Source organism: Bos javanicus, chromosome 15 (genome assembly GCF_032452875.1).
Source record: "Bos javanicus breed banteng chromosome 15, ARS-OSU_banteng_1.0, whole genome shotgun sequence".
In the NCBI taxonomy this organism is placed as follows: Eukaryota; Metazoa; Chordata; class Mammalia; order Artiodactyla; family Bovidae; genus Bos; species Bos javanicus.
The window spans coordinates 9267680-9292750 of NC_083882.1; the positions used below are offsets into that span (position 1 = coordinate 9267680).

At 36.3% G+C, this 25071-nt stretch overlaps 1 protein-coding gene across 1 annotated transcript in view; it reads right to left on the reverse strand.

Annotated features, from left to right (window-relative positions):
* The window catches only part of CNTN5 (contactin 5), a 1653888-nt gene that overhangs the window by 519000 nt on the left and 1109817 nt on the right, over positions 1-25071 (reverse strand). The window contains exon 7 of the mRNA XM_061440146.1: positions 115-210. Within this exon, the coding sequence (XP_061296130.1) occupies positions 115-210 (96 nt within the window). The remainder of the gene's footprint in view (positions 1-114; positions 211-25071) is intronic.

The following is a 25071-nucleotide window of genomic DNA, read 5'->3' on the forward strand; positions in this document are numbered from 1 at the left end:
ACACATCGAGAAAACCACCCACACGTCACCTGAATGTTCCCCAGTCAACACCCTGTCTAAAGGAACGAGCACACAGGAGGAGAGGAGCAGCTATAGGAAAGGGAGACAACCTACCTGGCGAGTGAGGTGGCGGCGAGCACAGGAGGACGACCCCTTGGCCTTCCCGCACGGACACTGCGCTTCTCGTCCGGCCACTAAAGTTCCCCAGATCTGCCAACATAACACAGCGTTCAGATACGAGGCAAGAAGGAGCTTAAAGAATTACTGCTCTTGTAACTTGTCCTTACTCTTCTATCATTATCTAAGCAAGGTTTCTTTTTCTTTGTCGAGCAGTGAGAGGAGAGTTTTAACAATAAATCTCTACCATCCAATTTTAAATATCATGCTTTTCAGACTATGTGTGCATTCCTAATTTCTATGTATAGTGCATACAAATTTCCAGTGTAGGGATAAATTAAACAATAGCTTTATAACACATTGAATAATTACTGTATTTCTTTATAATAGCTTTTACATATTAATTTTTCTACTACCAATCAAAGCCACTCAAGCATATTAAGAACAGAAGTGGTTGGGGTTGTCTGGTGCCCAAACTGCTTCCTAATCATCTGTCATGCTAAAAATGGTATGTAAAACCAAGCATGAATTTGCCAAATTAGAGGGACTTGTGCACTCAAGCAAAATATAATGAAGATATAAGGGCCCCTTTTCTATAAATGTGAGTGAAAATGTCATGTTACTTTCATTTTATGTAAGCCTGGGATGGTGTGTACAAATTAATTATACTCATCCATTTTGATTATTCTAGAAATATTATAGTTATTGAAACACTAACTTGAATGTATGAAGGACTAATGCATTGATTGAGTTTCAATTGTCTTCCCTTAAATTTTCTTGCATTTGCACAATTTAAAAACATTGTCCTAAAAATAAAGTGGTCTTAAAAAAGAATGGTATGCATTATTTATATTTCTTTTATTTTTTATTAATGTATTCATAGCTCAGTACATTTGTACCTTCCTTTTTTCTTAGGCTTGGTTGATTAAATAAATGAGTTTTAGAATAGTTTCTTGGAAATGATAGGAGTCCAATATTTTTGTAAATAAACATTGTCTTAGAATTCCCATTTTGTAAAATCTTGTTTCCCTGGTGAGAAATGCTTCTTGAAAATGTTCTGCTTTTCCTATCACTATCAATTATAAAGGAGATTAAAACAAAACTTGTCATCATTTCATGCTAAAGTAGTATTATTTCATAACAATATAATGTAGACCCTCAAATTTAATGTTTATTAATCTGATGAATGATGAAGGTAAGCAGTCAAGAAAATATACTGATAGATATGAAAGAGATAAATCATCAACTTTAATATTCTAAGAGAAATTCTATAAATTACATTTTTGAGAGATGGCTTACAATTTAAAATTTGCTGAATTTACAATCCAACCTTTTAAAATTCATTCAAAACCATGAAGGACTAGTAAACAGTCAAGGCATAATGAATAAATAGGAAGGAATTCATTATTGAGGAAAGTGTTTTGGATTTTACATACATGCTGCATTTCATTGTAAATAGTCAAGTATATAATAGTTACTATAAATAAGTAAAGTGGTAAAACAAAAAGGAAAATGTATTCTACTACTTTTTTTTTGGTTTGAAAAGCTACACACTAACTTCTAATAAAAATCAGCTTCCTTAACTTTCAAATGTACATAATGTATGGCTTTAAACTCATTTTCACTGACAGTTAAAGATAGAAGCTGTCTTTCTTGTTTTCCCCAACAACTCCCCTCAATCTGAAAACAAAGCATGACAAGGTTTCTCAATTAACTTCCTTTGACTACTCTTACAAACACAACACAGTGAGCAATGGGGTTGTAATATCTCTTTAGAGATTATATGGTTTTAGTTTCCTCTTTTCATCCTCATTGAATTTATAAATTCTGGAAAGCTATTTGGATATCAATTTATTCTAACTAAATATCTTAAATGTTTTCTAAAAGTATATATATTTAGCTTCTAATACATTTACTACAAGTTTTTATTGTGTTCATTATGACTTTTCAAATCAACTTATTATAGTTAAAATATTTTAACGGCAAACAATCCCAAATGAACGCCTATTTCTCATAAATTGAAATATGGGTATGGCCTAGAAATTAGACACAGAAAAGAAATAACTATGACCTGAATTGTGTTTTGAGATCTCAATGACCCAAAGGATAATATCAGCCCTAACTGCTTTATTTTGTATCACCTGTTAATACAGGTACAATTCAACAGTTTCTCCTGGAATTGTCTTTGTGTTATTGCTTCCTAGGAGCTATAGCATCAGCAGTACATATCATATAAAAAACGAATTGCCAGTCCAGGTCTGATGCAGGATACAGGATGCTTGGGTCTGGTGCACTGGGATGACCCACAGGGATGGTACGGGGAGGGAGGTGGGAGGGGAGTTCAGGATGGGGAACACGTGTACACCTGTGGTGGATTCATGTTGATGTATGGCAAAACCAATACAATATTGTAAAGTAAATAATAATAATAAATAAATGATAAATGGTTAAAAAAATAAATGGATTTTTAAAATTGTGAACAGATTATTTTTGTCTCATAAAGACATATGCAAAAATACTAAAGAAAAGCCTGCACTTTGATGGAGAGTGTGCTTTTTTCATTTAAATCCTTCCTCCTAGAATAAAAAGCAGTAAAACTCGATTATTTTTAATGTAAAAGTAGTCCTTGTTTCAGGCAAGATTCTGGTTGATCTGAGACCAAATTGATGTGAAAAAAATTCTTAATTGGAGCAGGAATGGCAACTAGAGAGAATAGTCTGACTAAAAATACTGCTGGTTGTTTTGATCCCATGGTTAAGAGCAAGCAGTTACTTTGCAGGTGCTCATCAGAGAACTTAGTTAGAATAAGCATTCTATATATCAAAAAGAGAAATGAAAAAAAAAAAAGAATTTGTATGGATGAAGCTTTGATTATTTTATTGTCACTTACAGCAGGTTTGATCCCTGCATCAGGCAGATCCCCTGGAGAAGGGAATGGCAACTGACTCTTGTATTCTTGCCTAGAGAATCCCATGAACAGAGGAGCCTAGTGGGCTATGGTCCATAGGGTCACAAAGAGTTGGACATGACCGAAGTGACTTAGCATGCACTCATGGGAAGTAAAAAAAAAAAAAACAAAAACTGTTTCTATGTTCTATTTTGATCTTTAAGGTGAAAAATGAGTACAAGTAAAAATTTTACTACAAGAACTCTAAAATTCAGGTCCAATTCTAAACTGAAATAAGCTTATTTCTGGACTTATTATAAAACACATGGACTAAAAGAAAAGTAATCTGAAGGAGGAAGTTTGTAATAAAGAATCACAAGACCTCAGGTTTTCTTTTTTTCTGAGACCTTTTTTCCAAGTCCAGAAACTCATGCAGAGTTTGATAATGGAGTTTTAACTAGAACTGCAGCTTACAGGATTATACCTGTCCAATCAATTCATACAATTAATGACAGGGCTGAGAGTCATATGTGACAGACTATAAGGTTGAAATGTGTGATTGGAAGCATATTGACCACAAATAAGACAAATCATTTTCTTAATTCATTTAACAGGTGTTTTTTCAGTGTAAGCTGTATACCAAAATCTATATTAAGTACTGATAATACAGAAAAGCTGTAAAGGAAGACTGTGGATATATAAACTAATCATACAATTGAACTAATCAAGGCAAATTGGAAGTGGTGAAACAGAAGATGACAATAATGAACATTTACATTTTAGGAATCAATGGTATAATGGACTGGAATGGACGAATTTAATTCAGATGATGATTATATCTACTACTGTGATCAAGAATTCCTAAGAAGAAGTGGAGTTAGCCCTCATAGTCACCAGAAGAGTCCAAAATGCAGTACTTGGGTGCAACCTCAAAAATGACAGAATGATCTCTGTTTGTTTCCAAGGCAAGCCATTCAATATCACAGTAATCCAAGTCTATGCCCCCACCAGTAATGCTGAAGAAGCTGAAGTTGAACAGTTCTATGAAGACCTACAAGACCTTCTAGAATTAACATGCAAAACAGATGTCCTTTTCATTATAGGGGACAGGAATGTAAAAGTAGGAAGTCACAAGATATCTGGAGTTCCAGGCAATTTTGGTATTGGAGTACAAAATGAAGCAGGGCAAAGGCTAATGGAGTTTTGCCAAGAAAATGCACTGCTCAAAGCAAACACCCTCTACAAACAAGACAAGAGAAGACTACATATGGACATCACCAGATGGTCAACACAGAAATCAGACTGATTATATTCTTTGTTTCTGAAGATAGAGAAACTGTATACAGTCAGCAAAAACAAGACCAAGAGTTGATTGTGGCTCAGATCATGAGCTCCTTATTGCCAAATTCAGACTTAAATTGAAGAAAGTTGGGGAAACCACTAGACCATCCAGGTATGACCTAAATCAAATCCCTTACAATTATATAGTGGAAGTGACAGATAGATTCAAGGGATTAGCTCTGATACAGTGCTTGAAGAACTAAGGATGGAGGTTTGTAACATTGTAAAGGAGGCCGTGATCAAAACCATCCCCAAGAAAAAGGACTGTAAGAAGGCAAAATGGTTGTCTGAGAAGGCCTTACAAATAGCTGAGAAAAGAAGAGAGATGAAAAGAAAAGGAGAAAAGGTAAGATATATCCACCTTGAATGAAGAGTTCCAAAGAATAGTAATGAGAGATAAGATAGCCTTCTTAAGTGATCAAGGCAAAGAAATAGAGGAAAATAGTAGAGTGGGAAAGACTAGAGATCTCTTCAAGAAAATTAGAGATACAAAGGGAATATTTTGTGCTAAGATGGGCACGATAAAGGGCAGAAATGGTATGGACCTACAAAAAGAAGAAGATAATAAGAAGGGGTAGCAAGAATATACAGAAGAACTATACAAAAAGATCTTAATGACCTATATAACCAAGGTGTTGTGATCACTCATCCAGAGCCAGGCATCCTGGAGTGTGAAGTCAAGTGGGCCTTAGGAAGCATCACTACAGACAAAGATAGTGGAGGTGATGGAATTCCAGCTGAGATATTCCAAATCCTAAAAGATGATGCTGTGAAAATGCTGCACTGAATATGCCAGCAAATTTGGAAAACTTGTGGCCACAGGACTGGAAAAGGTCAGTTTTCATTCCAATCCCAAAGAAAGGCAATGCCAAAAAGTGCTCAAACTACTGCACAATTGGAATCATCTCATCTCACATGCTAGCAAAGTAATGCTCAAAATTCTCCAAGCCAGGCTTCAATTGTACATGAACCATGAACTTTCAGATGTTCAAGCTGGATTAAGAAAAGGCAGAGGAGCCAGAGATCAAATTGCCAACATCTGTTGGAGCATCGAAAAAGCAAGAGAGTTCCAGAAAATCATCTACTTCTATTTTACGAACTATGCCAAAGACTTTGACATTGTGGATCACCACAAACTGTGGAAAATTCTTAAAGACATAGGAATACCAGACCACCTGACCTACCTCGTGAGAAATCTGTATGAAGGTCAAGAAGCAACAGCTAGAATGTGACATGGAACAACAGACTGGTTCCAAATAGGGAAAGGAGTACATCGAGGCTGTATATTGCCAACCTGCTTATTTAACTTATATGCAGAGTACATCATGTAAAATGTTAGGCTGGATGAAGCACAAGCAGGAATCAAGGTTGCCAGAAGAAATATCAATAACCTCAGTTATGCAGATGATATCACCCATATGGAAGAAAGCAAAGAGTAAATAAAGAGCCTCTTGATTAAACTGAAAAAGGAGAGTGAAAAAGCTGGCCTAAAACTCAACATTCAAAAGACTAAGATCATGGCATCCAGTCCCAAAACTTCATGCCAAATAGATGGGGAAACAATGGAAACAGTGACAGGCTTTATTTCTTTGGGCTCCAAAATCACTGCCAATGGTCATAGCAACCATAAAATTAAAAGACACTTGTTCCTTGGAAGAAAAGCTATAACCGATCTATCAATTCAGTTCAGTACAGTCACTCAGTTGTGTCCGATTCTTTGCAACCTCATGAATCGTAGCACGCCAGGCCTCCCTGTCCATCACCAACTCCAGGAGTTCACTCAGACTCATGTCCATCGAGTCAGTGATGCCATCCAGCAATCTCATCCTCTGTCGTCCCCTTCTCCTCCTGCCCCCAATCCCTCCCAGCATCAGAGTCTTTTCCAACGAGTCAACTCTTCGCATGAGGTGGCCAAAGTACTGGAGTTTCAGCTTTAGCATCATTCCCTCCAAAGAAATCCCAGGGCTGATCTCCTTCAGAATGGACTGGTTGGATCTCCTTGCAGTCCAAGGGACTCTCAAGAGTCTTCTCCAACACCACAGTTCAAAAGCATCAATTCTTTGGTGCTCAGCCTTCTTCACAGTCCAACTCTCACATCCATACATGACCACAGGAAAAACCATAGCCTTGACTAGAGGAACCTTTGTTGGCAAAGTAATGTCTCTGCTTTTCAATATGCTATCTAGGTTGATCATAACTTTCCTTCCAAGGAGTAACCGTCTTTTAATTTCATGGCTGCAGTCACCATCTTCAGTAATTTTGGAGCCCCCCAAAATAAAGTCTGACACTGTTTCCACTGTTTCCCCATCTATTTCCCATGAGGTGATGGGACCAGAGGCCATGATCTTCGTTTTCTGAATGTTGAGCTTTAAGCCAACTTTTTCACTCTCCTCTTTCACTTTCATCAAGAGGCTTTGAGTTCCTCTTCACTTTCTGCCATAAGGGTGGTGTCATCTGCATATCTGAGGTTATTGATATTTCTCCCAGCAATCTTGATTCCAGCTTGTGCTTCTTCCAGTACAGCCTTTCTGTACTGGATGTACTATATGATGTACTCAGCATATAAGTTAAATAAGCAGGGTGACACTATACAGCCTTGATGTATTCCTTTTCCTATTTGGATCCAGTCTGTTGTTCCATGTCCAGTTCTAACTGTTGCTTCCTGACCTCGGACATGGGGTAACTCCTCTCGGCCATGCTTAGTGTGCTGGTCACAGCTGCCCGGCTGATACACCTACGTGCAGGGAAGGAATGGAGACGTAGGCAGAGAGAACAGACTTGTGGATACAGTGGGAGAAGGAGAAGGTGAGATGGATGAACTGAGAAAGTAACATTGACTTATATAAAGAATCATGTGTAAGAGACAGCTAGTTGGAAGCCTCTGTATAATATAAGGATCTCAGCCTGGTACTCAGTCATCACAGACCTAGAGGAGTGGGATGGAAAGGTAGAGGCTCAAGAGAGTGGAGATATATATATATATAGTTATGACTGATTCGAGTCTTGTATGGCAGAAATCAGCATGATATTGCAAAGCAAATATCCTCTAATTTAAAAAAAAGAATAGATGGATAATAATTTCAATAGCTATTAGCATACCTACTCTATGCCGAATTTCCTGAAAAGAAATATTGATTTCTTTATTTCAAAAATTACTAAGTATATGTGAAAAGCAAAAAGTTTTCTTTGGTCATACAATTAATAAGTTCAGTCCAGTTCAGTTCAGTTGCTCAGTTGTGTCCGACTCTTTGTGACTCCTTGGACTGCAGCACGCCAGGCCTCCCTGTCCATCACCAACTTTGGGAGTTTACTCAAATTCATGTCCATTGTGTTGGTGATGCCATCCAACCATCTCATCCTCTGTTGGCCCCTTCTCCTCCCGCCTTCAATCTTTCCCCGCATCAGGGTCTTTTCTAATGAGTCAGTTCTTCGCATCAGGTGGCCAAAGTAGTGGAGTTTCAGCATCAGCATCAGTCCTTCCAATGAATATTCAAGACTGATTTCCTTTAGAATGGGGCTGGTTGTATCTCCTTGCAGTCCAAGGGACTCTCAAGAGTGTTCTCCAACACCACATTTCAAAAGTGTCAATTCTTTGGCACTCAACTTTCTTTATAGTCCAACTCTTACATCCATACATGACCACTGGAAAAACTATAGCTTTCACTAGATGGACCTTTGTTGGCAAAGTAATGTCTCTGCTTTTTAATATGCTGTCTAGGTTGGTCATGAGTTTACTTCCAAGAAGCAAGCATCTTTTAATTTCATGTTTGCAGTCTCTGTCTGCAGTGATTTTGGAGCCCCCTCAAAATTAAGTCTGTCACTATTTCCATTGTTTCCTCATCTATTTACTGTAAAGTTATGGACCAGATGCCATGATATTCATTTCCTGAATGTTGAGTTTTAAGTCAGCTTTTCACTCTCCTCTTTCACTTTCATCAAGAGGCTCTATAGTTCTTCTTCACTTTCTGCCATAGGGTGGTGTCATCTGTATATCTGAGGTTATTGATATTTTTCCTGGCAAACTTGATTCCAGCTTGTGCTTCATCCAGTCCAGCATTTCTCATGACATACTCTGCATATAAATTAAATAATCAGGGTGACAATATACAGCTTTGATATACTCCTTTCCCTGTTTGAAACCAGTCTGTTATTCCATGTCCAGTTATAACTGTTGCTTCCTGACCTGCATACAGGTTTCTTAAGAGGCAGGTCAGGTGGTTTGGTATTCTTATCTCTTTAAGAATTTTCCACAGTTTGGGGTGATCCACAAAGTCAAAGGCTTTGGCATAGTCAATAAAGCAGAAGTAGATGATTTTCTGAAACTCTCTTGCTTTTTTGATGCTCCAACAGATGTTGGCAATTTGATCTCTGGTTCCTCTGCCTTTTCTAAATCCAGCTTGAACATCTGGAAGTTCATGGTTCACATACTGTTGAAGCCTGGCTTGGAGAATTTCGAGCATTACTTTGCTAGCATGTGAGATGAGATTATTCCAATTGTTCAGTAATTTGAGTATTCTTTGGCACTGCCTTTCTTTGGGATTGGAATGAAAAACGACCTTTACCTGTGACCACTGCTGAATTTTTCAAATTTGCTGGCTCATTGAGTGCAGCCCTTTCACAGCATCATTAATAAGTAGTGAGTAGGCAAATCAATTTCAATGTGGTTGTTTCAAAATATGTATGCAGAGAAACAGCAAATTAGCCAAGATTGCATGGTCAGCCTCTCTCATCCCATGGCTTCTGGCTTTTGCCCCACATTTTGTAAATAATAATTAAAGGCAGGAGGAGAGGGGACAACAGAGGACAAGATGGTTGAATGACATCTCCAAGTCAATGGACATGAGTTTGAGCAAACTCAAGGAGATAGTGAAGGACAGGAAAGGCTGACGTGCTACAGTCCATGGGGTCACAAACAGCTGGACACAACTCAGTGACTGAAGAACAAGAAGGAGCTGAGATCACTTGTAGCACTACACATGCGCATCATAAGGTATTCACTTGGTCACGTGCTCCTTTTTGCAGCATGCCTGTAGGAGCCTCACCATGAAAGCCCTGGCTGCTGCTGCATTGAAGCTGGATTGGATTGCCATCATAGTTATGTTATATGACGTTATGTCCTGGCTATGTCATGACTGTGTTATGATTATGTTATGGCTGCTACTATGGCTGCTGCATCAGCCAGGAGAGAGGCTGTGTTGCAGCTGCCATGCCAACCAGGAGAATGTAAACAGGTCTGCAGTTCCTACAGCTCCTTGAGTCTCCTTCTTGGCTTTTAGCTCATGCCTTGCCTACCCTGGTTTCAGCGAACAGTGTGAACTGTGTGAGCAGCAAGAGAATTGGTGCTGTGAGCATTATCAGTGATACAATGTCTTAGGAAAAGACAATTCAGTATATGGAAGTTAGACCAAGGTTCATTTAGGTATTTTAAAATAACTTTTATAAGTAAGCCTTACTAAAAAATATTCTCTGACAGATGATTAGAAGTGAAAAAACTTGTGAAGAATGAAAAAATAATCCATATATTTATTTTGAGAGAGAATCAAATTAGCATTTTTAATACATAACTATTTGTTTGCATGCAAAGTCTTCCTAAGATACTCTCATAACAAGCAAGATTCTTAATAATAATAGTTTTTAAATAAATATTTGATTATTGAATGGTACCTTTGAAATCCATAGAAACATGAAAATTTGTTGGTTTTTCTTGTCACGTATGAGCTCATGAGCTTTTAATCAATTTGTAAACACATTGGGAAGGGCTTATTATCCTCACTTATTGATGAGGACAATGTCATTCACTAAGGTTAAACAATATGAATAAAAACTCACAGCCAGTAAAGATTTGGACCTCCAAGATTACAAAGGGATTTGGGGAACTAGCACATTTTTAATCTGGAGTATTTTTGATACTCTTAATGTAGTGTTTTGATCAATGTGCTTTTTAAAAGCACTTTTCTATTATATCACATGATGTAATTCTTTAATATAATTGTTATAAGTCATCTGTGAATGAGACACCATATCACCTTTTGAAAATGTTTGTTATATAATAAAATTAGCCTTTGGAGACTATCAATGGAGTGAATTAGTGGTATCTCAGAAAATACAGTCCCATGGAAATAAGAATTAAGTTACTGGTGGAGTTATGGTGGGTAAATCTACAAAGAACTTGTAGATTTTATTATAATAAAACTTTTCCTATTCCCTTTCTTTCTGTGGATATATTTAACAGGTCAGATGAGTAATCTTTTATTGTGGATTACCATTTTCACTTTTTATTTTATCACACACAAATTATCCAGCCAAAGGATTCACTTATTAAAAGGAAATCAAAGCACACCAGTGTATGTGTGCTTTGAAAGAGATGATTTTAACTACACTATAAGTGAAACATTATATTGCAAATTCTTTTGTAAAAGGATAAGTTATCCAAAGAATGTGATAAAAGTATTTTTGATTTTAGGTCTTTTCTTTAGTATCTTGATGTGTATTATAAAAATTCACTTCAACTGTGAATGTGATATATGGTGAAATCATCTTAAATGCTAAGATTTGTTCTACATATAAAACAAATTGTATATAAATATATAATAATTTATATATTGTTATATGTAAATATATATATATATATATATATGCTGCTAAGTCACTTCAGTCGTGTCCGACTCTCTGTGACCCCATAGATGGCAGCCCGCCAGGCTCCCCCATCCCTGGGATTCTCCAGGCAAAAACACTGGAGTGGGTTGCCATTTCCTTCTCCAATGCATGAAAGTGAAAAGTGAAAGTGAAGTCGCTCAGTCATGCCTGACTCCCAGCGATCCCATGGACTGCAGCCCAGCAGGCTCCTCTGCCCATGGGATTTTCCAGGCAAGAGTACTGGAATGGGTTGCCATTGCCTTCTCCAAATATATATATAACAAATATAACAAATTGTATATTAATTTACAACAAATTATATGTTAATATATTTTATATCAATATACAATTTGTTATATATATATATATATATATATATATATATGTATATAAATTTGTTTAACTAATGTGATAATAGTCTATGAATCCTGGCAGAGGGTTTTATATATTTGACTTAACTTTCTCCACTCTGGGTAAACAATTACATAGATAATCCTTATTTGCTTGCTTCTAAGTTTATGTTTTTTACCCAAACTCAGATTAATTTTAATTCATTAAAAGTTTCAAGAACTATAAGGCTGAGCATTGGAAACATATATACAACAGAAGTAATAGAGCATGTAACAGAGTTTGAGTATTATAAACCCATGGAGATGGGGCAAATGTGTCACTTAATAAAACCAGCAAGCCATTTAATACACAGATTGATTCCTACAACTGCTACTTCCTACTTCCTTCCAGTGGGTGATATCACCAGCACTTCTTAAAATTGTCATCTATGTTAAACTCCATCTCACCATGTTGATTTCCAGGGAATTCAACATGTAATACTACCACAATAGCTAGTGATTTATCTGTATTTATATTGTCTCCCATCTTTGCATGAAATGTTCCCTTGGTATCTCTAATTTTCTTGAAGAGCTCTCTAGTCTTTCCCATTCTGTTGTTTTCCTCTATTTCTTTGCATTGATCACTGAGGAAGGCTTTCTTATCTCTCCTTTCTATTCCTTGGAACTCTGCATTCAGATGCTTATATCTTTCCTTTTCTCCTTTGCTTTTTGCTTCTCTTCTTGTCACAGCTATTAGTAAGACCTCCCCAGACAGCCATTTTGCTTTTTTGCATTTCTTTTCCATGGGGATGGTCTTGATCCCTGTCTCCTGTACAGTGTCACGAACCTCTGTCCATAGGTCATCAGGCACTCTATCTATCAGATCTAGTCCCTTAAATCTATTTCTCACTTCCACTGTATTATCATGAGGAATTTGATTTAGGTCATACCTGAATGGTCTAGTGGTTTTCCCTACTTTATTCAATTTAAGTCTGAATTTGGCAATAAGGACTTCATGATCTCAGCCACAGTCAGCTCTCAGTCTTGTTTTTGCTGACTCTATAGAGCTTCTCCATCTTTGGCTGCAAAGAATATAATCAATCTGATTTCAGTGTTGACCATCTGGTGATGTCCATGTGTAGAGTCTTCTCTTGTGTTGTTGGAAGAGGGTGTTTGCTATGACCAGTGTGTTCTCTTGGCAGAACTCTATTAGCCTTTGCCCTGCTTCATTTTGTATCCCAAGGTCAAATTTGCCTGTTACCCCAGGTGTTTCTTGACTTCCTACTTTTGCATTCCAGTCCCCTATAATGAAAAGGACATCTTTTGGGGGTGTTAGTTCTAAAAGGTCTTGAAGGTCTTCATAGACCTTCATAGACCGTTCAACTTCAGCTTCTTCAGCCTTACTGGTTGGGACATAGACTTGGATTACAGTGATGTTGAATGGTTTGCCTTGGAAATGAACAGAGATCATACTGTTGTTTTTGAGATTTCACCCAAGTACTGCATTTCGGACTCTTTTGTTGATCATGATGATTACTCCATTTCTTTTAAGGGATTCCTGCCCACAGTAGTAGATATAATGGTCATCTGAGTTAAATTCACCCATTCCAGTCCATCTTAGTTCGCTGATTCCTAGAATGTTAATGTTCACTCTTCTCATCTCCTGTTTGACCACTTCCAATTTGCCTTGATTCATGGACCTGACATTCCAGGTTCCTATGCAATATTGCTCTTTACAGCATCGGACATTGCTTCTATCACCAGTCACATCCACAACTGGGTATTGTTTTTGCTTTGGCTCCATCCCTTCATTCTTTCTGGAATTATTTCTCCATATTGGGCACCTACTGATCTGGGGAGTTCCTCTTTCAGTATCCTATCATTTTGCCTTTTCATACTGTTCATGGGGTTCTCAAGGCAAGAATACTGAAGTGGTTTGCCATTCTCTTCTCCAGTGGACCACATTCTGTCAGACCTCTCCACCATGAACCACCCATCTTGGCTGGCCCCACATGGCATGGCTTAGTTTCATTGAGTTAGAAAAGGCTGTGGTATGGACCTAACAGTATGGTATGGACATAACAGAAGCTGAAGATATTAAGAAGAGGTGGCAAGAATATACAAAAGAACTGTACAAAAAAGATCTTCATGACCAAGATAATTGCAATGGTGTGATCACTCACCTAGAGCCAGACATCCTGGAATGTGAAGTCAAATGGGCCTTAGAAAGCATCACTACAAACAAAGCTAGTGGAAGTGATGGAATTTCAACTGAGCTATTTCAAATCCTGGAAGATGATGCTGTGAAAGTGCTGCACTCAATATGCCAGCAAATTTGGAAAACTCAGCAGTGGCTACAGGACTGCAAAAGGTCAGTTTTCATTCCAATCTCAAAGAAAGGAAATGCCAAAGAATGCCCAAACTACTGCATAATTGCACTCATCTCACATGCTGGTAAAGTAATGCTCAAAATTCTCCAAGCCAGTCTTCAGCAATATATGAAACATGAACTTCCAGATGTTCAAGCTGGTTTTAGAAAAGGCAGGGGAACCAGAGATCAAATTGCCAACATCTGCTGGATCACGGAAAAAGCAAGAGAGCTCCAGAAAAACATCTATTTCTGCATTATTGACTGTGCCAAAACCTTTGACTGTATGGATCACAATAAACTGTTGGAAATTCTGAAAGAGATGGGAATACCAGACCACCTGACCTGCCTCTTGAGAAACCTGTATGCAGGTCAGGAAGCAACAGTTAGAACTGGACATGGAACAACAGACTGGTTCCAAATAGGAAAAAGGAGTACGTCAAGGGTGTATATTTTCACCCTGCTTATTTAACTTATATGCAGAGTACATCATGAGAAATGCTGGGCTGGAAGAAGCACAGGCTGGAATCAAGCTTGCTGGGATAAATCTCAATAACCTCAGATATGCAGAGGACACCACCTTTATGGCAGAAAGTGAAGAGGAACTAAAAAGCCTCTTGATGAAAGTGAAAGAGGAGAGTGAAGAAGTTGGCTTAAAGCTCAACATTCAGAAAATGAAGATCATGGCATCTGGTCCCATCACTTCATGGGAAATAGATGGGGAAGCAGTGGAAAAAGTGTCAGACTTTATTTTGGGGGGGGCTCCAAAATCACTGCAGATGGTGAATGCAGCCATGAAATTAAAAGACGCTTACTCCTTGGAAGGAAAGTTATGACCAACCTAGTTGCATATTCAAAAGCAGAGACATTACTTTGCCAGCAAAGGTCCGTCTAGTCAAGGCTAAAGACATTACTTTGTCAACAAAGGTCCATCTAGTCAAGGCTACAGTTTTTCTAGTTGTCATATATGGATGTGAGAGTTTGACTGTGAAGAAAACTGAGCACCGAAGAATTGATGCTTTTGAACTGTGGTGTTGGAGAAGACTCTTGAGAATCCCTTGGACTGCAAGGAGATCCAAGCAGTCCATTCTAAAGGAAATCAGTCCTGGGTGTTCTTTGGTAGGACTGATCATAAAGCTGAAACTCCAATACTTTGGCCATCTCATGAGAACAGTTGACTCATGGGAAAAGACTCTGATGCTGGGAGGGTTTGGGGGCAGGAGGAGAAGGGGGCGACAGAGGATGAGATGGCTGGATGGCATCACTGACTCGATGGACGTGAGTCTGGGTGAACTCCGGGAGTTGGTGATGGACAGGGAGGCCTGGCATGCTGCAATTCATGGGGTCACAAAGAGTCGGACAGGACTGAGCAACTGAACTGAACTGAACTGAACTGATATTGTCTCCCAACTTCTTGTTCTAAGTCAACTCTCTGTAATCTATTCAAAGACTCATTTCCCTTTCCAACATCATCAGTAACATTCATACTGGTACTGCTCCACAGTTAAAAAAAGGAAAAATTGTATCTCTTTGACCCCAGCTTTCCCTCTAGGTACAAACTCTTTTTGTTTAGCACTTCTGAAAAAAAAATAAAAAACAAACAAACCCACTTTCTTTTAAGTTTCTCAGATCAGGCTGTCTCTCTACCTCTGTTCAAACATTACTGTGAAGCTAACCAATTACCTCAACATTGTTTCATTTAATGATCAATTACTCAGTTTTCACTTATTTGACTTATGATCAGTAATATGGAGTTGATCATACTCTCTTCTGAAAACAGCTTCCTCACTTGGATTTGTCCTCCTTCGCTGTGCCCTCCCACTCACTTTCATTACCTTTTTCTTCCTCATCTCTGCAGTATCTAAACATATCAAGATCCCTCCTTGGACCTTCTCATTTCTCAGGCCACACCATTCCTAAAGGTACTGTACCTAGCCTTTATATTTAAAAAATCATGTATAAATGAAAGAATTACCAAACTTATTCCTGCTGGACACCTCCTTTAAAAGGCAACACACACACACACACACATGCACACACCCACACTCAGATACGCATATCCACAGTCACACACACAGTTTATTTTAATTTTCCATGTAAATGTTTAATAAGCACTACAAACATAATGTATCCTTATTGGGACTCCCATTTTCACCTGTGAATCTATGATTGCCATAATACTTGCCATCAGAGTAATCATTCCATCCTTCCAATTATTAAAAAGGTACAAAAATAATTTGTAATTCAGTATGTCACTCACACTTTACATACAATTCATGAGAAAGTCCTTCTGATATTATTTCATAATATAGCCAGAATATAATAACATCAAACTTCCTCTACAACTTTCATCTAGGCAATTCTCACCTTGATTGTTGTGATATCATCCTACTGGTGTCCCTTCTTTTTCCTTTGCTCTTTAAATTTATTAGCACAGTAGTCAGAATTGGTTCTTTTAAAATAAAGTTATCATCAAATGCCCTAAATGGGTTTCCATCTTACTAAGAGGCTAAAAACTACTTTCAGTGGCCTACAGGCCCTGGACATTTTTGATGTAATCTCTCATGACGACATGCATACTCCCCTTCTCCATTCTAGCTCACTAGCTTCCTTGCTTTTTATTAAATATACCAAAATTTATCAGTATTATCCTGCCTTAGTACATTTGTCCTTGTTGCTTCCTCCATCTAGAACAGTTAACTTCCCCCACTCAGATAAAATAGTGACTATCATTATTTCCTTTTTAGATTTTTATGTCAATAACACATTCACAGAGAGATATTTCCTGAATAATTTATCAAAAAGTATGAACCCCCATCACCCTCCACACATCCTTTATTCCCTTTCCTTAATTAAGCTTGTTTTATTTAGCACCTAACTGCAAACACACTATTTATTTGTCTTATCTGTTTTGTCCTCAACATATAGAGTTCAAGGTCTCTGAGGGCAGGGATCTTTGTTTTCTATGTTCATTGTAATATTCTCAGGTCCTTGCCCTAGCTGTTCTCTCTGCCTGAAATACTCTCCCTCTAGGGTATAACCTTAAAATATTTTTTAAAATATTGATATAAAAAAATAAGGGTTTTGAAAACAAAAAAACCTACATTCAAATTCTAGTATTACTATTTATTAATGGTTACCTTGGGCAAATTATTTTACTTCACTGTGCTTTACTTCTCAGGCAAAATGAAATAATTAATTTTATATGTGTTATAAGATTATTGTGAAAAAAATCCCTGACATATAAAAATAGGTTACTTATATAACTGACCAGTAAAAAGCACTTAATCAAGAATATTTTCCTCTAAAAATTTCAGAGAGATATATCTTATCAACTTCTAATTATAAACCTAAATTTTTGTTCTAAGTACTCTAAGCTATAGTATAAAAGACTCACAAATTCTAACATTTGAGGACAATCTACAGAATTTTACAAATTAAAAGCAGAGATAACATTAAGTAAAAGAGACAGTTGAGTGGAGCCAAATTTAGACAAGCTACTTCACCATTCTTATCTCAGCTTCTTTATATGTGAAATGAAGACAAGAAAGCTATCTCATAAAATTTTTGTAAGTCTTATATATAATAATGTATGTACAGCAATATATAATAATGTATGTACAGCAATTAGTATAACACATGGCAAACCACAGTAAATGAAAGCAATTAAAACTGTGCTTATTATTCATGTTATAAAAAACACTTTTGTGAGAATCATGAGATTAATGCTAAATTTAATTTTTCTACTATTTAGCTATGCAATTTGTAATTTAACCTTCTTTTGTTTTCTTCTTCATTTATAAATTAGGAATTTTGGTTGCTCAAGAATGCTTGTGCAGTTGAAAGTATAACAGTTGTGAAGGGGGAGTGGCCAAGATGGCAGAATAGGAAGACCCTGCATTCGCCTCTTAATCATGGGAACTCCAAAATTACAGCTATTAAAAAACAACCATTGATGAGAAAAACCAGAAGACTTGCAGAAAAGATGTCCTACAGATAAAAAATTAAAGAAGAAAACAAAGAGACTGGTAGGAGGGGTGAAGACATGGTATATTCACGACTTACACTGCAATCTATCCTAGCTCTCCCCCACAGCAGCTGGCAGATGATGCACCAGGGAGGGCCTGACAACCAGCTGGACTAAGGGACAGCCATGTCTATCAGACTACTCACAGTACTCCTGCCACAATGGCCAGCATTCAGGGCAACTCTAGTGCTCTGGGTGGCCAGAACAGAGTGCACTGCTGGGAAGCACATGACATCTCCTATAAAAGGCTACTTTTCCAAGGTCAAGTGATATAGACAGCCTACTAAATACAAAGAAGTAAAAACAGCAGATTAGGCAAAATGAGGTGACAAAAGAACATGTTCCTAATAAAGAACAAGATAAACTCGAGAAGAATAAATATGTGAAACAGAGATATGCAATCTCTGTGTTAGAGAATTCAAGGTAATGATCATAAAGATGTTCAAAGAATTCAGGATAAGTTTGGATAAACAGAGTGAGAAGTTCAAAAATTTTAATAAAGTGAGAAAATATAAGGAAGAACCAAACATAGGTAAATAGTCTAATAATTAAAAGTAAAGATACACTATAAGGAATTAACAGTAGATTAGATAATAAAGAGAAACACAACAGTGGGCCAGAAGAGAGAGTAGTGGAAATCACTGAGGTGAACAGAGAAAGAAAAAAGAAAAGAAATAAAGACAGTTTAAGAGACAGTGCAACAACCTCAAACATATTAATAAACAAATTATAGAGATCCCAGGAGAAGAAGAGAGAAAGAGATGGTGAAAGAACATATTCGAAGACATAGTGGCTAAAAACTTCCTTAACCTGGGAAAGGAAATAAACATTCAAGTCCAGGAAGCATAGAGAGTTCCAAACAAGACTAAACCAAAGAGGACCAGCCCAAGACCCATTGTAACTAAAATGGAAAAAAAAAATTTAAATAAAATGAAAATATTTTAAAAAGCAAAGGAAAAGCAACAAATTATGAATAAACAAAGTCCTATGTTGCTATCAGCTGATTTTCAGCAGAAACTTTGCAATCAAGAAGGGAGTACAGGAATATCTTTAAAGGGATAAAATGGAACAACCAGGGATACTATATGTGGCAAGGTTTTCATTCAGATTTGATGGAAAGATCATAGTTTATAGACAAGCAAAAGCTAACAGTCCAGCATGACCAAACCGGCTTGATAAGAAATGTTAAAGAGATTTCCCTAAGCAAAAAAAAAAAAAAAAAAAGCCAAAACTAGAAATATAACAACTACAAAAGGAAAAATAAAATTGGTAACAGCAAATATACAGTAAGGGTGCTAAATCAACCATGTATACATTTACTAGGAGTTTAAAAGAGAAAAAGAGTAACTTTTTCTACATATCTACAATATGTAATTGAGAGACAAAATAAAAAGATGTAAAATATGATGTCAGAAACAATAGAGAGAGTGGTGGAATAAAAATGTAGGGTTTTAAAATTTTGCTTGAACTTAAGATATGTACATATATATATTTGCCTCATGGTGAAAATGATAATCACTCGATGGTGTCCAACTCTTTGTAACCCCATGGACTGTAGCCTGCCAGGCTCTTCTGTTCATATGATTCTCCAGGTAAGAATACTGGAATGGGTTTCCATTTCCTTCTCCACGGCATCTTTCCAACCCAGGGATCAAACCTGGGTCTTTTGCATTGCAGGAAGAATCTTTACTACCTGAGCTAGCAGGGAAGCCATTCCTCATGGTAGCTGCAAACTAAAAATCTATCAAATACAGATACACACACAAAAGAAAACAGAATCCAAACATATCACTAAATACAATCACCAAATTACAAGGGAAGAGAGTAAAAGAAGAAAAGAACAACAACAATAAAATACTACAAAACAATTAAAAAACAATTAACAAAATGGCAGTGAGTTCATAATTGTCAGTAATTACTTTAAAAATAAGCAAAAACAAAAAATGAAAACACACATACACAAACAGAACCAATATAGTAACATATTCAAAAAGACTTTTAAAATGTTTCACATCAAAAAAAAAACCTTTAAAATAGATAAACTAATAATGAAAATGTCATATATATATATATATATATATATATATATACACACACAATGGAATTATTACACAGCTATAAAAAAAATAGAATCTTGCTATCTGTGACAACACAGATAGACCTAGAAGGTGTTATGCTAAGTGAAATAAGTCAGACAGAAAACAAATACTGTATGATTTTCACTTATATGTGGAATCTGAAAAAAAAAAAAATTGACAAGTATAACTGAACAGAAAAGAGTCAGGGAAGCAGTGAACAAACAAGTGGTTGCCAGGGAGGAGGGGCTCAGGAAAGGGAAGGAAATTTGTAAATACAAACTTTCAGTTACAAAATAAGTGAGCCACAGATAGGAAATATACAGTGTGGGAAGAAGTCAGTAACTATGAAATAATTTCATATGGTAACAGATGACAAATAGACTAATAATTGTGATCATATTTACATGTATAGAGATAATGAATTACTATATTGTGTACCAGGAACTAACATAATGTTGTATCTCAATTATATTTCAAAAACAAGTGAACAAACTCATAAAAAAAGATATCAAGCTTGTGTTTATCAGAGGCAGGAGTGAGGGGCAGGGGAAATTGCATGAAGACAGTCAAAAGGTACAAATACCTAGTTTCAAGATAAATAAGCACTAGGGATGTAGTGTATAATACGATATATATAATTAACACTGCTATCTCTATGTTATATATGAAAGTTGTTAAGACAGTAAATCCTGAGTTCTCATCACAAGAAAAATGTTCTTTTCTATTTGTTTTTTCTGTATCTATATGAGATGATGGTTGTTCACTAAACTTGGGATAATAATTTCATGATGTATATAAATCATATCATTATGCCATATACCTTAAACTTATGTGGTATTGTGTGTCAATTATATCTCAGTTAAACAAGGGAAAAACAATTCTCATGGTGGAAACTAGATACAATGGAGAGAGTATGCTTCACACAAAGACATTTGCATGTGTTTAATAAACACTGTGTAAACTAAAGGAAACACTTTAGTGTTTTACACTTTTTTGTGTAGTAAGATTTATCCTGAAGAACACCTTTTCAAGCCTCGACGATATGATCTCTAAGATGCTAAATATTCCATGAATTTAATATACCACCTATGATTTTCACTATCATTCAGAGCCTATTTTTATGTGCAATTATATATTATCTATCATTCAGAACTTATTTCAATCGGTAAACATATCTATATAATAAATACATATATAAATCATAAAATATATATGAATGAGTACTCTTAACTAGTCTCTATTACTGCATTGAATATCAAATGAAACACTTTTTATATTTTGTATTTATATTTTGATGACTGACTTAACTGAAATAAGAAAACATTATCACTGTAAAAATGTATACCATTTATTGATAAGGCTACAGTATTAGTTTTATGATGATTGATCTAAGGAAAATAAACATAGAAAAACTGCTGAAATGAATATTATATCATTATAATTTATAAAATGTGTCATGCTTATCTTCTAAATTATGCATTATAAAACATTATATTCAAGTCACAGTGAATTATATTTTAAAGACTTTTACATGATGTCTGACACATAACAGACTATATGTGTTTCAAAATTAAGTAAACTATATTTTAAAGTATACAGAAACAGCTCCAATCTTTGTAGTGTTGGAGATAATAATTAGATGAATTACTTCAAAGTTATACTTTTTGGTAGATGATGGGCCATTAGACATCATGATTTCCTTCCTCATTTGTAGAATATGAAGACTAGATTGTAATAACACCTCCAAACCACCAGATGGCTTTATGCAGTTGGAATAACTGCAGAATTTTTTACAGAAACATCTGCTCTTCTACTTTGTGTGAATTTAGGATGATCCTCATTTAAAAAATTTAATTTATTTCTATTGATATCAGGAATTTCTGGGACCTCACCATATTTTTATTAAAAAAAAAAAAAAAAAAAAACCCTCTGTAGTATCTCTTTCCAATCCTGAATGCAGTGTTTAGCTTTGCTAATTTCTACTTACAAGTATCTCCTCTGGACAACCCAACTATAATGTTTATTATCCATATATCTACTGAAAAAAAATATAGTTACCTGGTGAGTAGATTGTTTAAAATAAAATTTTCATCTAAGTATAAAATTTTATTTTTGAATTTGAGCACTAAACCTTTGTGCAGAGCAATAGATTTTCCCCTCCCAAATCCAACCCAGTCCCAAAGTACATGAAAATGTGTGTATTGGTTTCTTTTGAGTTTTGCTTTGGTTATATCAAAACTTTCCAGAGTTGACTAATGTGTGTGTTTGAGTGCTTTGTTCTGCCAAATTTGTTTTCAACTGCCGTGAGTATTGCAGAGCACACAGAACAGTCCTGGACCCTGGAGCAAATACTTTAAGATGTAAATTGCTTGCTTTCCTGATTCCCTTAGCTCATTTGCTGTTGTAGAGTTAAATCAAGTATCACAGATTTGCATTTTTTTTACAAGCTATAACCTCACCAATTCTATTTACATAACTTACATCCTGTTTAATTAAAAAAAAAAAATCCTACGGAGCTACCTTACTTCATAACTCAGCTGACTAGAGATCAATTTTCAACTTACCTTGGATCTTTACTAAAAATCTTATGCTTTGCCTTAGACTAAATCTCCTCTGACCTTGTAGTACTTTTTATTTCCTTTCCTAGTATTCAGTTATCTCAGGAGTTATAATTTGTGATCTTCATTTAGGCTGAACTAATATGTAAAGTGGTTTTTGGTAATGCTCAAATTTTAGACAGGGTTGATTTTACTAAGTGCAGCAACACACATATTATACAGTACATTGATGGTGAAAAAAATAAGTTATTTCAGGTCAAAGCCCAGGTCATTTGTAAGATATCACCTATGCTTAATTAGTTCAGTGCCTGGCATTCAAAAGTTACTGAATGAATGAATGATGCACATTTAAAAGGGCAGTTGTTACAAATAGACCTCTGTAAATGTCAAGCACTATTCTCTTCCTATATGATTTATGTCCATGAAACTGGAGAAGAGCTTTTCTAAGGCAGAAGATACATTTAAATAATTTACTGAAAACACTACTTTTGTTTGAAAATTTCCATCAATTATATGAAGAAATTCTTGAAATCACTTCATATTAACCATTAGGTTCAATATACTAGTATTCTTCTGATTTTCTTTCTGTTGGATAGTTGCTCTAGCTCTTTTGCATTGAAGTACAGAAAAATAGTTTCCTGAAATTCTGTAGAAGTGATATGTCTATTTGCTTATGGTACATTTTTCCTTAAACTTGCTATGGCATATGCATTGCACATATTGCTGAAAGGCATCCACATATCTAATCCAAGGCTCACAGACATTTTCTGTAAAGGGTCAGATAATAAATATTTGAGTCTTTTCAGGCCAAAAAAGCAAAACTGAACATATTATATAGGTACTGTCATATAGTTTGCATGTCACAAATTATTGTTTTGAATTTTTCAACCATTTAAAAGTGTAAAAATAAATCCTTAGCTTGTGTGCTCTATAAAAGCAAAGATTTAGCCTGTGGACTCTAGTTTGTTGACTCCTGGTCTAGTCCACTGAAATTAGGAGGGATAGGAAGACTTAGTAGATAATGTTCCAGTGCTAGAGAGTCACTGACTTTTCTACATAGCCTGTTCAAGTCATTTTACAGAAATAAGATATTTGCATGGTAAAAGATCTTGGCCTCTAGAATCAGAAAAGCATGGATTTGAACTCTGTCTCTCTTACTACTACTTCCAGTGTAACAGTGGACAAGCTTCTTTAAGCCTCAGTTTCCTTACCTGTGCAGTAGGAAGAATAAGACTCCAAAACTGTAATGAGGAGGACCATGCCTGCAATTCATCCAGCAGCAGGCTTTGGCTTATAGTTAATCCTCAATGGGGTGCAGAGAAGGCATTGGCGATCCACTCCAGTACTCTTGCCTGGAGAATCCCAGGGATGGGGGAGCCTGGTGGCCTGCCGTCTATGAGGTAGCAGAGTCGGACACGACTGAAGCAACTTAGCAGCATCAATGTTGGTGGTTTAGTTGCTAAATTGTGTCCAACTCTTGCAATCCCATGGGCTATAACCCACCAGGCTCCTCTGTCCATGGAATTTCTCAGACAAGAATACTAGAGTGGGTTGCCATTTCCTTCTCCAGAGGATCTTTCCAACCCAGCAATCAAACTCGCATTGTCTTCTGCATTGCAGGTGGAGTCTTTACCACCTGAGCCACCAAGGAAGCTCTAATCCTCAATAAATGTTAGCTATTACTATTTATGTGCAGAATTAAGCATGTTAATACTATATCCATCATCTAGCACCATGTTTACTAAATTAGGTTCAGGAGTTTTCATCCATTTACTTTGCTTCATCAAGCAAGTGCTCATCACATGTCTACTATGTGTCAGGCACCATGTTAGGTACTTAATAATTTTTGTTGAAGGAATATCTGTGCTGGTGAGCTGATTTTTAGATAGAAGAAAAAGTAAGCCATTCTATGTTTTTGAATAGAGAAGACATGACCAACCATAGTTCTCAGAAATATTGTGGTAATCTTAGCAGCTTACAGTTCAAATGACATTTCAAATTGAATCTTTAAAAACTATGGAGAATGGGAGCAAGATAGTGATGATGGTGATGATGATAATGAGGATGAAAACTAACAACTTTTATGAATATTCACTCCCAGTAATATTACTATACTAAAAGCAAGAGAGTTCCAGAAAATCATCTATTTCTGCTTTATTGACTATGCCAAAGCATTTGACTTTGTGGATCACAATCAACTGTGGAAAATTCTGAAAGGGATGGGAATACCAGACCACCGGACCTGCCTCTTGAGAAACCTGTATGCAGGTCAGGAAGCAACAGTTAGAACTGGACATGGAACAATAGACTGGTTCCAAATAGGAAAAGGAGTACGTCAAGGCTGTATATTGTTACTCTGCTTATTTAACTCATATGCAGAGTACATCATGAGAAACGCTGGGCTGGAAGAAACACAAGCTGGAATCAAGATTGCTGGGAGAAATATCAATAACCTCAGATGTGCAGAGGACACCACCCTTTCTTCTTCTTGAGCAGAAAGTGAAGAGTAACTAAAAAGCCTCTTGATGAAAGTGAAAGAAGAGAGTGAAAAAGTTGGCTTACAGCTCAACATTAAGAAAATGAAGATCATGGCATCTAGTCCCATCACTTCATGGCAAATAGATGGGGAAATAGTGGAAACAGTGTCAGACTTTATTTTCTGGGGGCTCCAAAATCACTGCAGATGGTGAATGCAGCCATGAAATTAAAAGACGCTTACTCCTTGGAAGG